General features: G+C 42.3%; 1 protein-coding gene across 1 annotated transcript; it reads right to left on the reverse strand.

Moving 5' to 3' along the window:
• Positions 1–37: 37 nt before the first annotated feature.
• Positions 38–4,218, reverse strand: LOC126025914 (transmembrane protein 184C-like). Its single transcript, XM_049785633.1, has 3 exons — positions 4,146–4,218; positions 152–1,087; positions 38–51 (listed from the first exon to the last, which is right to left on the reverse strand). Exons 1-3 carry the CDS (start codon positions 4,216–4,218, stop codon positions 38–40), a joined length of 1,023 nt encoding a protein of 340 aa, XP_049641590.1.
• Between the last annotated feature and the right edge of the window lie 7,892 nt (positions 4,219–12,110).

Raw genomic sequence — 12,110 nt, forward strand, 5'->3', positions numbered from 1 at the left:
GCCGGCAATTCAATGACACACGCATCCTTTTCTGTTCTCATACCCTTCGTGCTGCCACATAAGCACTCCGTGAACCCCATGGCCTGTGCGACTACGTCTTCTGTAATATCTGACACATCCCAGATCTCCCAGAAGAAGGACCAAAACGTACCTCTTCGTTGTTCTTTCATGTAGGGCGTGTACGAGTAGCTATACTGGAAAGCGATGGCAGCCAAGAGCATCTCCATACAGAGGGCAAAGTTCTGCAGCCCTGCGCCCACTGCCTTGGCCGTTTGCCAGTCCCAGGTGGAGGTCTCGGATATCACGTGCGACTTCAAGAGCCCTGCGATGATCACTCCTTGCCAGTTGGTCAGAAATAGCACCAGCTTCATGCACACAAACTTCCCCACGGGCTGGATGGGCTTCAGCTCCTCCTTGAGGGTCTGGTGGAGCACCACGAGGGAATAGACGGCAAAGGTCTCTGACACTCCGTTGAGGATGGCCAAGTACAGCCAAGCACTGGACACGCTGATGGTTCCATGCTTGTAGACGTGGAGGAACTCGCAGATGGCGGCGATGACGGAGCTGAAGAGCCTGATGGTGATGTGCTGCAGCACCGCCAGCTTGCATCGGCAGAGCACTCTCTGTCCCGCCTGGTGCGGGGGACACCAGCAGAAGGGGAAGGGAAACCTTTGCTTCCCTTTGGCCTCCAGGATGGCTTCCAGACTCGGGTATTGGGCCTGGACGAAGTTGGCCAAGAGGCCCATGAAGCTGTAGATGACAAAGGCCTCGTAGAACTCGCGGAGGGTCTCCAGGTAGGTGGCGTGGTCGGGCCAGAGCAGACAGCCCCAACTGGCCAGGCTGAAGATGGGCACCATCCAGAGGATCCTGATGATGGGCTTCTGCAGGTCAGGCCTCGAGAGGTGCACGACGTGCTGCAGGATGCCCCAGAGGGACACGGGCAAGGTGAACAGCACGCCGATCCCCGCGATAAACCAGGCCTTGGTGTGGATGCTCCAGTTGTGGCGCTGCAGCTGCCAGACGACCACGGGGACGGCCAGGACCAGGGTCAGGAAGTAGAGGGTCAGGATGAATGGCCGAAGCCACGCTTCCAATGAAAATTATTTGACTTGCGGGAGCTCGACATTATGGCCTTCCTCCCAGAGAGCTCACGCAGTCTCCAAAAAATCTCCCCACCCCCCCTATCCCTCCACCCCCATCCCCGCACCCCCATCCCCTATCCCCACCCCCCCACCCCTGACCCCCTCCCCCCAATATTTCCAGTGACAGAATTGGACTCTCGGGAGCTCAATATAATTGTCTTACTCCCAGAGAGAACGCAGTCTCCGAGGAAATCCCCCCACCCCCCCATCCCCACCCCCACCCCCCCACTCTGCCTCGGCCTCGTCCCAGTGATGGGGCCCAAACAATCCAGGCTTCGGAAAGCTCTCATTGGTGGTTGTTGATGGGCCCCAGTGAGACAGCCGACTGCCCAGGCACTATCCAAAGCAATCTGGTAAGGGCTTCTAGAGATCAGGCTTCAACAAGTGCACTAGGTGCTGCAGCCTTGCCCCATGTGTACCGGCATAGAGAACAGTCCAGAGTCCCCTGAGATGAACCATGCCTTCTGTGGATGCTCACGTGGCGCTGCAGCTGCTACATAGAAAGGGCACGGCCAGGATCAGGAGGGTTAGAGTTAGGTTAGGGTGCGTTCAGTGCTCCTCAAACTATGGCCCATGTGCCGCCTATTGCATTTGTTCCTGTATTTTTTCCTTGTATTCAAAATAAGATATATGCATTGTGCATATATCTTTGTTCATTAGTTTTGCTTTTACTATAGTTTGGCCTCCAACAGTACGAGGGACAGTAAACAGGCCCCATGTTTAAAAAAGTTTGAGAACCCCTAAACTAGAAGGAGGGTCAGCGCTTTAGAGGAGGAGGAGATTGAGGAGGGGTAGGGATAGGAGGGACTGGGGGAGGACTGGGAATCCTAAATTATTTAAAGTAATCCCTGCTAGCAAAGGAGTTTATACTGGTATTTTGAAAGTAAAAACTAATTCTTGGGCCAGAGAGATGCCCAAAGCGCTGGAGTACATGCATTGCACATGAGACACTTGGGCCTGATCCCTGGCACTGCATACTGATGACCCCTCCAAACTCTGCCAGGAGACTGGAGCAACAATCTGGGAGTATTTCTAAGTACCAAAGGAAATGGTCTCCAAACCAAAAAGAATACAAACATGATTTCTATTTTCTTTTTTTCTTACTACCTTTCTTTGTGTTGTGTATGTGTGTGTACAACATATGATTCCCTTATTTTGTTCTGTGTATAGCTTATAGATTTTATTTTTCTTCACAGATAATGCCTATTGTATCTGATCTGAAGAAAGAGAAAGAAAGGAAAGATAAAGATAGAAAGAAAACATGAAAGAAAGGAAAGAAGGAAAGAAAGAGAAGAGAAAGAAGGGGAAGAGAGAAAGAAAGAAAAAGAAAGAAAGAAAGAAAGAAAGAAAGAAAGAAAGAAAGAAAAAAAAAAAGAAAAAGAAAGAAAAGAAAGAAAAAAGAAAGAAAGAAGAAAGAAAGAAAGAAAGAAAAAAAAAGAAAGAAAGAAGAAAGAAAGAAAGAAAAAAGAAAAAAAAGAAGAAAAAAAAAGAAAGGAAAAAAGAAAGGAAGAAAGGAAAGAAGGAAAAAAGGAAGGAGGAAGGAAGAGGAAGAAAAGAAGGAAGAGAAAAAAGAAAAAAAAGAAGGAAATAAAGAAGGAAAGAAAGGAAGGAAGAAAGAAGAAAAGAAAGGAAGTAAAGGAAGAAAGAAAAGGAAGAAAGAAAAGAGAAAAGAAAGGAAAAAAAATAAAAGGAAAAGAAAATAGAAAGAAAAGGGAAAGAAAAAAGAAAGAAATGAAAAATGAAGTGAAGAAAGAGGAAAAAGAAAAGAAAGGAAGGGAGAAAAAGGAAGAAAACAAAGAAGGCAAGATAGAGAAAGGAAGAAAGGAAAGAAAGGAAGAAACTAGAAAGAAAAGAAAAAAGGAAGTAAAGAATGAAAAGTAAAGAAAGAAAAGAAAGAAAGAAAAACAGAAAGGAAAGAAAGGAAGGGAAAAAAGAGAGAAAGGAAAGAGAAAACAATAGGAAAATGGAAGGAAAGAAAGAAAAGAGAAAGAAAAGAAAGAAAAAGAAGGAAAGAAAGAACGAAAGGAAGGAAGAGAGAAAAAGAAAAAGAGAAAGAAAAGGAAGAAAAGAAAAGAAGACAGAAAACAAAAAGAAATTAGGAAGAAAGAAAGAGGAAAAAAAAAAGAAGGAAGTACAGAAAGAAAAGAAAGAGAAAGCCTTGGCCTGAAATTATAGAAATTTCAGACATTGACAAAAAGGAAAATGAAAGAAAGGGGAACCAATTAAGAAAATTGGATCCCTATTTCACACTGTAAACAAAAGTTAAATGAATTCATGTTCTTTATATTAGACTTGACTATATAAAATTCATTGAGGAAAACACAACCAGTATTTCTCTTAAATCGTGACCTCAGAGAAGTCTACACTGGTGAAACGATTGGTGTTGGATCATTCTATGTTTCAAACTCAATCACAAGGAACTTTCTAACTTTGTGGTTCATGGTGACTTGATTAAAAATAAAAAGTAGTAATTCATGAAAATATTCTGCTGGCAAAAGAAACAAAAGTAGAAACGAACAAAGGAGACTATATAAAACAAAGATACTTCTGCATTGTGCAAGAAATGAAGTCTAAAGCTCAAACACACCATGCTAATTGGAAGGATTTGCAGACCAGACATCAGACCATAAAAAACAGGACTGATATTAAAGATACATAAAGGATGCTCTCCAACAAAATAAAAAGCCAGTTCAAACATTGGGAGAGGAAAAGAATTGACACATGCTCAAGATGGGAACTTGACCAGCAAGCACAGGGAAAAAAAATGTTTGTCATCACCTCAAATAAGGGAACTGCAAATCAAAGTGAAAATTAAATCACTTTACACCTGCGACAATAGTCTAGCAAAGGCCAGAAGATAGTGTTAGTGGAGATATGCCAGCAAAGAACTTTCATTCACCATTGATAGGACTGTATTTTGGTTTAGCTAAATATACCTGAACACTTATGCTATCATAGCATTGTTGACAAACAGCCGGATCTATAAATGGCCCAAGTACCCACCATCAGGTGAGAAGATGAAGACATTGTACACGGACACATTGGAATACCACTCAACTTGAAGAACCAGTGACATTTTGCATTTTGCTGAAATGGAATTTTGCTGGATGGAACTGGAGTCCTTGAGGATAAATGAACCAAGAAGGAATGGACAAATGTCAGATGATCACGCTCCTGTGGAATGGGAAGAAACAAAGTAGGTGTCTTAGGAAAAAAACAATCAACATTGGGATTCAATCCCAAGACATGATTGTACTAGCACTGGGAATGAATAGAAACTGTGTGTGTGTGTGTGTGTGTGTGAATAGAAACTGTGTGTGTGAATAGAAACTGTGTGTGTGAATAGAAACTGTGTGTGTGTGTGTGTGTGTGTGTGTGTGTGTGTGTGTGTGTGTGTGTGTGTGTGTGTATGTGCTGGGAGAACTTAAGCCACATCAGAACTCAGGGTTTATTCCTGCGTTTGTCCTCAGAGCTCAGCCTGGTGATACTGGTGATGTTCAGGGGACCATATGTGGGGCTGGGAGTCAAATGTGTTTGGCCACATGCTAGGCATAACTCTACCTGCTGCACTATCAGATTATCTTGCTCTTTGTGCCTGCTTTGAGTTGGCCTAAGTGAATTTTTATCTCAATTCTGTTTCTTATTTTTAGACTTTATTTAAGCACTGTGATTGCAAATTATTCATTGTAGAATGCACATCACCCTTCACCAGTGCACCCTTCCCACCATCCATGTCTCTAGGTTCCATCCAACGCTCTTACCTACCCCAGCCTGTCTCTAGGGCAGACAATTTGTTCCTCCCTTCCTCCCTCCGTCCCTCCCTCTCTTTTTCTCTCTTTTTCTGTCTGTGGTTTGCACTCTTGTTAATGGAGGGTGCCTTGCGTGTCTCTTTCTGCCATTTCAGTACTGAATTCTTGTCCAGAGTGATGAGTTCCAGCTACCATGGGCCTAAGAGACCTTCTCTGCTCTTCCTTCACTCACCGCTCTTTGTGGTAAGCTTCTTATCCTGAATTGGCTCTCCTGACCCTTGTCTCTCTTGTCTATGGATATTAAGATCATACTATCTCTTGTTTTTCTTATATCCCACAAATGAGTGGATCTGACCCTAAATGAGCCAGAATCTGGAAACAACCCAGGTGCCAGGAAACAAATGAGTAGCTAAAGAATCGGTGGTATATCTACATAATGGAATACTTGCAGCCATTAGGAAAAGGGAAGTCATGAAATTGCTTGTACATGGATGGATATGGAGCACAGTATGTGAAGAGAAATGAGTCAGAGAGAAAGAGATAGACATAGAACAACCAATTTGGTTTCTTTGAAGTAAATTGGTTTATTTAAAAGTACTTAACTTTAATTTTCTTTTTACTAATATATTTATTAAGAACCATGTTTACGGGGCCGGGCGGTGGCGCTGGAGGTAAGGTGCCTGCCTTACCTGCGCTAGCCTAGGAGACGGACCGCGGTTCGATCCCCCGGCGTCCCATATGGTCCCCCAAGCCAGGAGCGACTTCTGAGCGCATAGCCAGGAGTAACCCCTGAGCGTCACCGGGTGTGGCCCAAAAACCAAAAAAAAAAAAAAAAAAAAAAAAAAAAAAACCATGTTTACAAACATGTTTGTGGTTGGCTTTTAGTTACAAAAAAGAACATTCCCCTTCACCAGTGCAACATTCTCACCAACTCCCTCCTCCATCACCCCTTACCTGTGTTTGAGACAGGCATTCTACTTCTCTCTCTCTCTCTCTCTCTCTCTCTCTCTCTCTCTCTCTCTCTCTCTCTCTCTCTCTCTCTCTCTCTCTCTCTCTCACTCTCTCTCTCTCTCTCTCCTCCTCCTCTCTCTCTCTCTCTCCCCCACCCTTTGTCATGATAGTTGTCTGTGTAGTTATTTCTCTAACTGGACTCGTTGTGGTAAGCTTCATATCGTGGGCCTATTTTTCCAGCCCTCATCTCTATTGTCTCTGTGTATTACTACCACAATGTCTTTTATTTTTTAAAACCCATAGATGAGCCACAGTATTCTGTGTCCATCTCTCTCTCTGTCTTTCTGCCTTACTTCACTAAGCACGATAGTTTCCGTGTCCATCCATGTATAGGAATATTTTATGACTTCATTTTTCTTATGGCTGCAGAGCATTACATTGTATATTCTACTTTAGTGATTGACGTTATTTTTAGGATGTTTTCAAAGTTAAAACACTCAGTTTTTATGGATCATTTAGCAAGAATTGATTGTGCAGTGTTAAAATAACACATTTAATATAGGCCAGTTATGGCATCCATTTAAAAAAAAATGGAAGGTTTGTTCCTGATTTTTACTTTTCCCTAGGTTTACCCATAGTGTGGGGCATTAGCCAATACTGGAGGCTCTTCAGGAACCAACAGATCTGACTCTGCACCTGGGGAACCACAAGCCCCACAGCAGGAACTACTGGACCTGGACACCAGCAGTTTATCCAACAAATGCTGCCAGCTCTTGCTGAAGTAAATTCTCAAGTAATGGCACTTTCTTATTCGTGTTTTATAATTTTAATGTTCAAAATTTCCATTCCCCATAAGAAAGGAAAGGGACGGTACTTTGATGTGTAATGAAAGGCACAATATTAGTATAGTGATCACAAGACAGGTCTCACAAAGATTGTTAAATGTGGTATTAAAGGAGACAATGCAGACACTATAGAAAATGTTCCAGGTATTGTGAAGAAATGCTACTACTCAAGGCTTAATGTTTAGAGTTGCCTTATAAAATGCATCTTTAGTCATCTTCCTTAAACAGTTTATTTTGGGAAAGTTACTTTAAAAGTTTTCTAAAAATGTGTCAGGGAGGGATAGAACTTTGGTTATAACTCTGAGAACCAACCTATCTAGGTTTCTTTGCTTTTGATTTGGGGCACAAACCCCAGTGATATTCAGATTGATGGCTGGTTGCCTCTAGTGGTACTTGGGACCATGCCTTTTGGGATGGAGACCTGCATGCAGGCTATACTCTTAACCTGTTGGGCTACTTCTCTGCCCTTTGTATTCTATCTACTTTCTTGGATTTACAAAATTCTGACTATTTTTAGCTCACTCACCATCACCTCCTATGGTAGTGTTAAATATTTAAATTAGAGATAAAGCTAAAAATGTGGGCTTCTGATAATTCTCTTGCATATGAAAACATTTCATTGACTTTACTAAAAATGTGCCACTACACACAATGCTGACCCATAGGTGGCACCCCCTGTATGGCAAAAGTACAGCATACTTTGATTTTTAAACTTTAATTAAACCATAGTGGGTTGTGTTTAATTATTTTTAAAATAGGATTTATAAAATAGGACGAATATTAAAGATATATAAATTAAAGTGTGGTGTCCAACAAAATAAAAAGCCAGTTCAAACATTGGGAGAGGAAAATAATTGACACATGCTCAAGATGGGAACTTGACCAGCAAGCACAAGGACAAAAATGTTTGTCATCACCTCAAATAAGGGAAATGCAAACCAAAGTGAAAATTAAATCACTTTACACCTGTGACATTAGTCTAGCAAAGGCCAGAAGATAGTGTTAGTGGAGATATGTCAGCAAGGAACTTTCATTCACCACTGATAGGACTGCATTTTGGTTTAGCCTAAATATACCTGAACACTTAGCTATCATAGCATGTTGACAAATGGCCGAATCTATAAATGGCCCAAGGACCACCATCAGGTGAGAAGATGAAGACATTGTACACGGACACATTGGAATACCACTCCACTTGAAGAACTGGTGACATTTTGAATTTTGCTGAAACTTGGATGGAACTAAGTCCGTGAGATAAATGAACCAAGAAAAAAATGACAAAAGTCAGATGACCATGCTCATGTGCAATGGGGAGGAACAAAGTGTCTTAGAAAATTAAACAATCAGGGGCCAGAGAGAAAGCATGGAGGTAAAGCATTTGCCTTTCATGCAGGAGGTCATCGGTTCGAATCCCGGCGCCCCATATGGTCCCTGAGCCTGGAACCAGGAATAACCCCTGAGCACTGCCGGGTGTGACCCAAAAACCACAAAAAAAAAAAAAAAAAAAAAGAAAATGAAACAATCAACATTGAGATTCAATCCCAAGACATGATTATACTAGCACTGGGAATGAATAGAAACAGTGTGTGTGGGGGGGAGAGTCCTTAAGCAACATCCGTGTGTGTGTGTGTGTGTGTGTGTGTGTGTGTGTGTGTGTGTGTGTGTGTGTGTGTGTGTGTGTGTGGTGGGAGTCCTTAAGCCACATACAGTTGTCCTCAGAGCTCAGCCTAGTGGTGTTCAGGAAACCATATGTGGGGCTGGGGGTCAAATTTGGGTTGGCCGCATGCTAGCCTAACTCTACCTGCTGCATTATCAGATTATTTTGCTATTTGTGCCTGCTTTTGAATTGGCCTAAGTGAATTTTTATATCAATTTTGATTTTTTTTTTTTTTTGTTTTTTGGGCCACACCCAGCGGTGCTCAGGGGTTACTCCTGGCTGTCTGCTCAGAAATAGCTCCTGGCAGGCACGGGGGACCATATGGGACACCGGGGTTCGAACCAACCACCTTTGGTCCTGGATCGGCTGCTTGCAAGGCAAACACCGCTGTGCTATCCGGGCCCTAATTCTTATTTTTAAACTTTATTTAAGCACTGTGATTACAAATTATTCATTGTAGAATGCACATCACCCTTCAACAGTGCACCCTTCCCCCCACCCATGTCTCCAGGTTCCCTTCCACCTCCCCCACCTCAGCCTCTCTCTAGGGCAGGAAATTTGTTTCTACCTCCATCTTTCCTGCACCCTCCCTCCACTCTTTCTCTCTCTCTCTCTCTCTCTCTCTCTCTCTCTCTCTCTCTCTCTCTCTCTCTCTCTCTCTCTCTCTCTCTCTCTCTCTCTCTCTCTCTCTCTCTCTCTCTCTCTCTCTCTCTCTCTCTCTCTCTCTCTCTCTCTCTCTCTCTCTCTCTCTCTCTCTCTCTCTCTCTCCCTCCCTCCCTCCCTCCCTCCCTCCCTCTCTCCCTCTCCCTCTCCCCCTCCTTTCTGTCTGTGGTTTGCACTCTTGTTAATGGAGGGTGCCTTCATGTCTTTCTCCCATTCAGCACTGAATTCTTGTCCAGAGTGATGAGTTCCAGCTACCATGGGCCTAGTAGACCTTCTCTACTCTGCCTACACTCACCGCTTTTTGTGGTAAGCTTCCTATCCTGAATTGGCTCTCCTGACCCTTGTCTCTCTTGCCTATGGATATTAAGATCATACTATCTCTTGTTTTTCTTATATCCCACAAAAGAGTGGATCTGACCCTAAATGAGCCAGAATCTGGAAACAACCCAGGTGCCAGGAAACAAATGAATAGCTAAGGAATCAGTGGTATATCTACACAATGGAGTACTTGCAGCCATTAGGAAAAGTGAAGTCATTAAACTCACTTGTATATGGAGCATACTATGCAAAGAGAAATGAGTCAGAGGGAAAGAGATAGACATAGAACAACCAATTTGGTTTCTTTGAAGTAAATTGGTTTATTTAAAAGTACTTTATTGGGGCCGGGCGGTGGCGCTGGAGGTAAGGTGCCTGCCTTGCCTGCGCTAGCCTAGGACGGACCGCGGTTCGATCCCCCGGCATCCCATATGGTCCCCTAAGAAGCCAGGAGCAACTTCTGAGCGCATAGCCAGGAGTAACCCCTGAGCGTCACAGGGTGTGGCCCAAAAACCAAAAAAAAAAAAAAAAAGTACTTTATTTTCTTTTTTTTTTTTTTTTTTGGTTTTTGGGCCACACCCGTTTGACGCTCAGGGGTTACTCCTGGCTATGTGCTCAGAAATCGCCCCTGGCTTGGGGGGGACCATATGGGACGCCGGGGGATCGAACCGCGGTCCTTCCTTGGCTAGCGCTTGCAAGGCAGACACCTTACCTCCAGCGCCACCTACCCGGCCCCAAAAGTACTTTATTTTCATTTTCTTTTTAAAATATCTTTAGTTAAGAACCATGATTACAAACATGTTTGTGGTTGGCTTTTAGTTACGAAAAAGAACAATCCCTTTCACCAGTGCAACATTCTCACCATTAATGCCCCCAACTCCCTCCTCCATCACCCCTTACCTGTGTTTGAGACAGGCATTCTACTTCTCTCACTCACTACCTTTGTCATGATAGTTGTCACTGCAGTTATTTCTCTAACTGGACTCATTATGGTAGGCTTCATATCGTGGGCCGATTCTTCCAGCCCTCATCTCTATATCTATTGTCTCTGTGTATTATTACCATAATGTCTTTTCTTTCCTTTCTTTTTTTTTTTTTTTTTTTTTTTTTTTGGTTTTTGGGTCACACCCAGCAGTGCTGAGGGGTTACTCCTGGCTCTATGCTGAGAAATCGCCCCTGGCAGGCCTAGCAGACCATATGGGATGCCGGGATTCAAACCACCGTCCTTCTGCATGCAAAGCAAACGCCTTACCTCAATGCTATCTCTCTAGTCCCATCTTTTATTTTCTTAAACTCATAGATGAGTGAGACTATTCTGTGTCTATCTCTCTCCTTCTGACTTACTTCACTCAGCACAACAGTTTCCATGTCCATCCATGTATAGGAAAATTTCATGACTTCATTTTCCCAATGGCTGCAGAGTATTCCATTGTGTATTCTACTTTAGTGATTGACATTATTTTTAGGCTGTTTTCAAAGTTAATAACACTCAGGTTTTATGAATGATTTAGCATGTATTGATTGTGCTTTGTTAAAATAACACATTTTACTATAGGCCAGTTATGGCATCCTTTTTTTTTTTTAAATGGAAGGTTTGTTCCTGATTTTTACTTTTCCCTAGGTTTACCCCTAGTGTGGGGCATTAGCAAATACTGGAGGCTCTTCAGGAACCAACAGATCTGACTCTGCACCCAGGGAAACACAAGCCCCACAACAGAAACTACTGAACCTGAACACCTGCAGTTTATTCAACAACAAATGCTGCCAGCTCTTGCTGAAGTAAATCCTCAAGTAATGGCACTTTTCTGTTTGTGTTTTATATTTCTAATGTTAAAATTTTTCACCCCCCCCCATAAGAAGGGAAAGTGATGGTACTTCTATGGGTAATGAAAGGCACAATATTAATATAGTTATCACAAAACAGGTCACACAAAACTTGATAAATGTTGCATTAAAGGAGACTTTAGTGTAGACATTATAGAAAGTGTTACAGGCATTGTGAAGAAATGCTACTACTCAGTACTTAATGTTTAGAGTTGCCTGACAAAATGCATTTTTGGTCATCTTCCTTAAACAGGTTATTTTGGGAAAGTTACTTAAACAGTTTTATAAAAATGTGTCAGGGAGGGGAAATAAAGGACTGAACTAAATATTGAAGCCAAAGTCAATGATAATAGAATCAAGGGGCATAAACTTGAACAATCTAAACTGAAAGGGGTCTATTATACTGGCAGGCCAGGGGCCAAAGGGTAGTGGAAGGAGGTTAACATTGGTGGTCAGAAAGATCCTGACTCATTGTATAACTCAGACTCAACTATGAGTTTTTTTTAATTAAAATAAAATCTAAAAAAATGTGTCAGAGGAATAGAACTTTGGTTATAACTTTGAGAACACACAAACCTATCTAGCTATATTTGCTTTTTATGTGGGGCACAAAAACCCCAGTGATATTCAGAGATTGATGGCTGGTCGCTTCTATGAGAAATGAGAATATATTGGATATAAGTTGAATGTTCTAAAAGAAAGCCCAGTTCTATATACCTTATTTGGCTGGGATTGTGTTTAAAAGTAGGTAAGTTACATTAATGTGATATTTGTGTTATTTAGAATAATTTTTCTTTCTAAAATGAGGATATGGCTTTCTTTTTTCTTTTCCCCTTTTCATAGCTTCAGAATCCAAAAGTGAGATTTCAGCAACAACTGGAACAGCTGAGTGCAATGGGATTTTTGAACCAAGAATCAAACTTACAAGCGCTAACAGCAACAGGAGGTGATCTGAATGCAGCTA

The sequence above is a fragment of the Suncus etruscus genome, chromosome 13 (assembly GCF_024139225.1).
Source record: "Suncus etruscus isolate mSunEtr1 chromosome 13, mSunEtr1.pri.cur, whole genome shotgun sequence".
NCBI classification, from domain to species: Eukaryota; Metazoa; Chordata; class Mammalia; order Eulipotyphla; family Soricidae; genus Suncus; species Suncus etruscus.

Excerpts from the sequence above, each read along its gene's own strand:
- LOC126025914 (XM_049785633.1), bottom strand. The coding sequence starts at position 4,218 with ATGTCACTGGTTCTTCAAGTTGAGTGGTATTCCAATGTGTCCGTGTAC. Across the intron at positions 1,088-4,145 it reads CTTCATCTTCTCACCTGATG|CGTGGCTTCGGCCATTCATC; the intron begins GTGGGTACTTGG and ends TTTCATTGGAAG.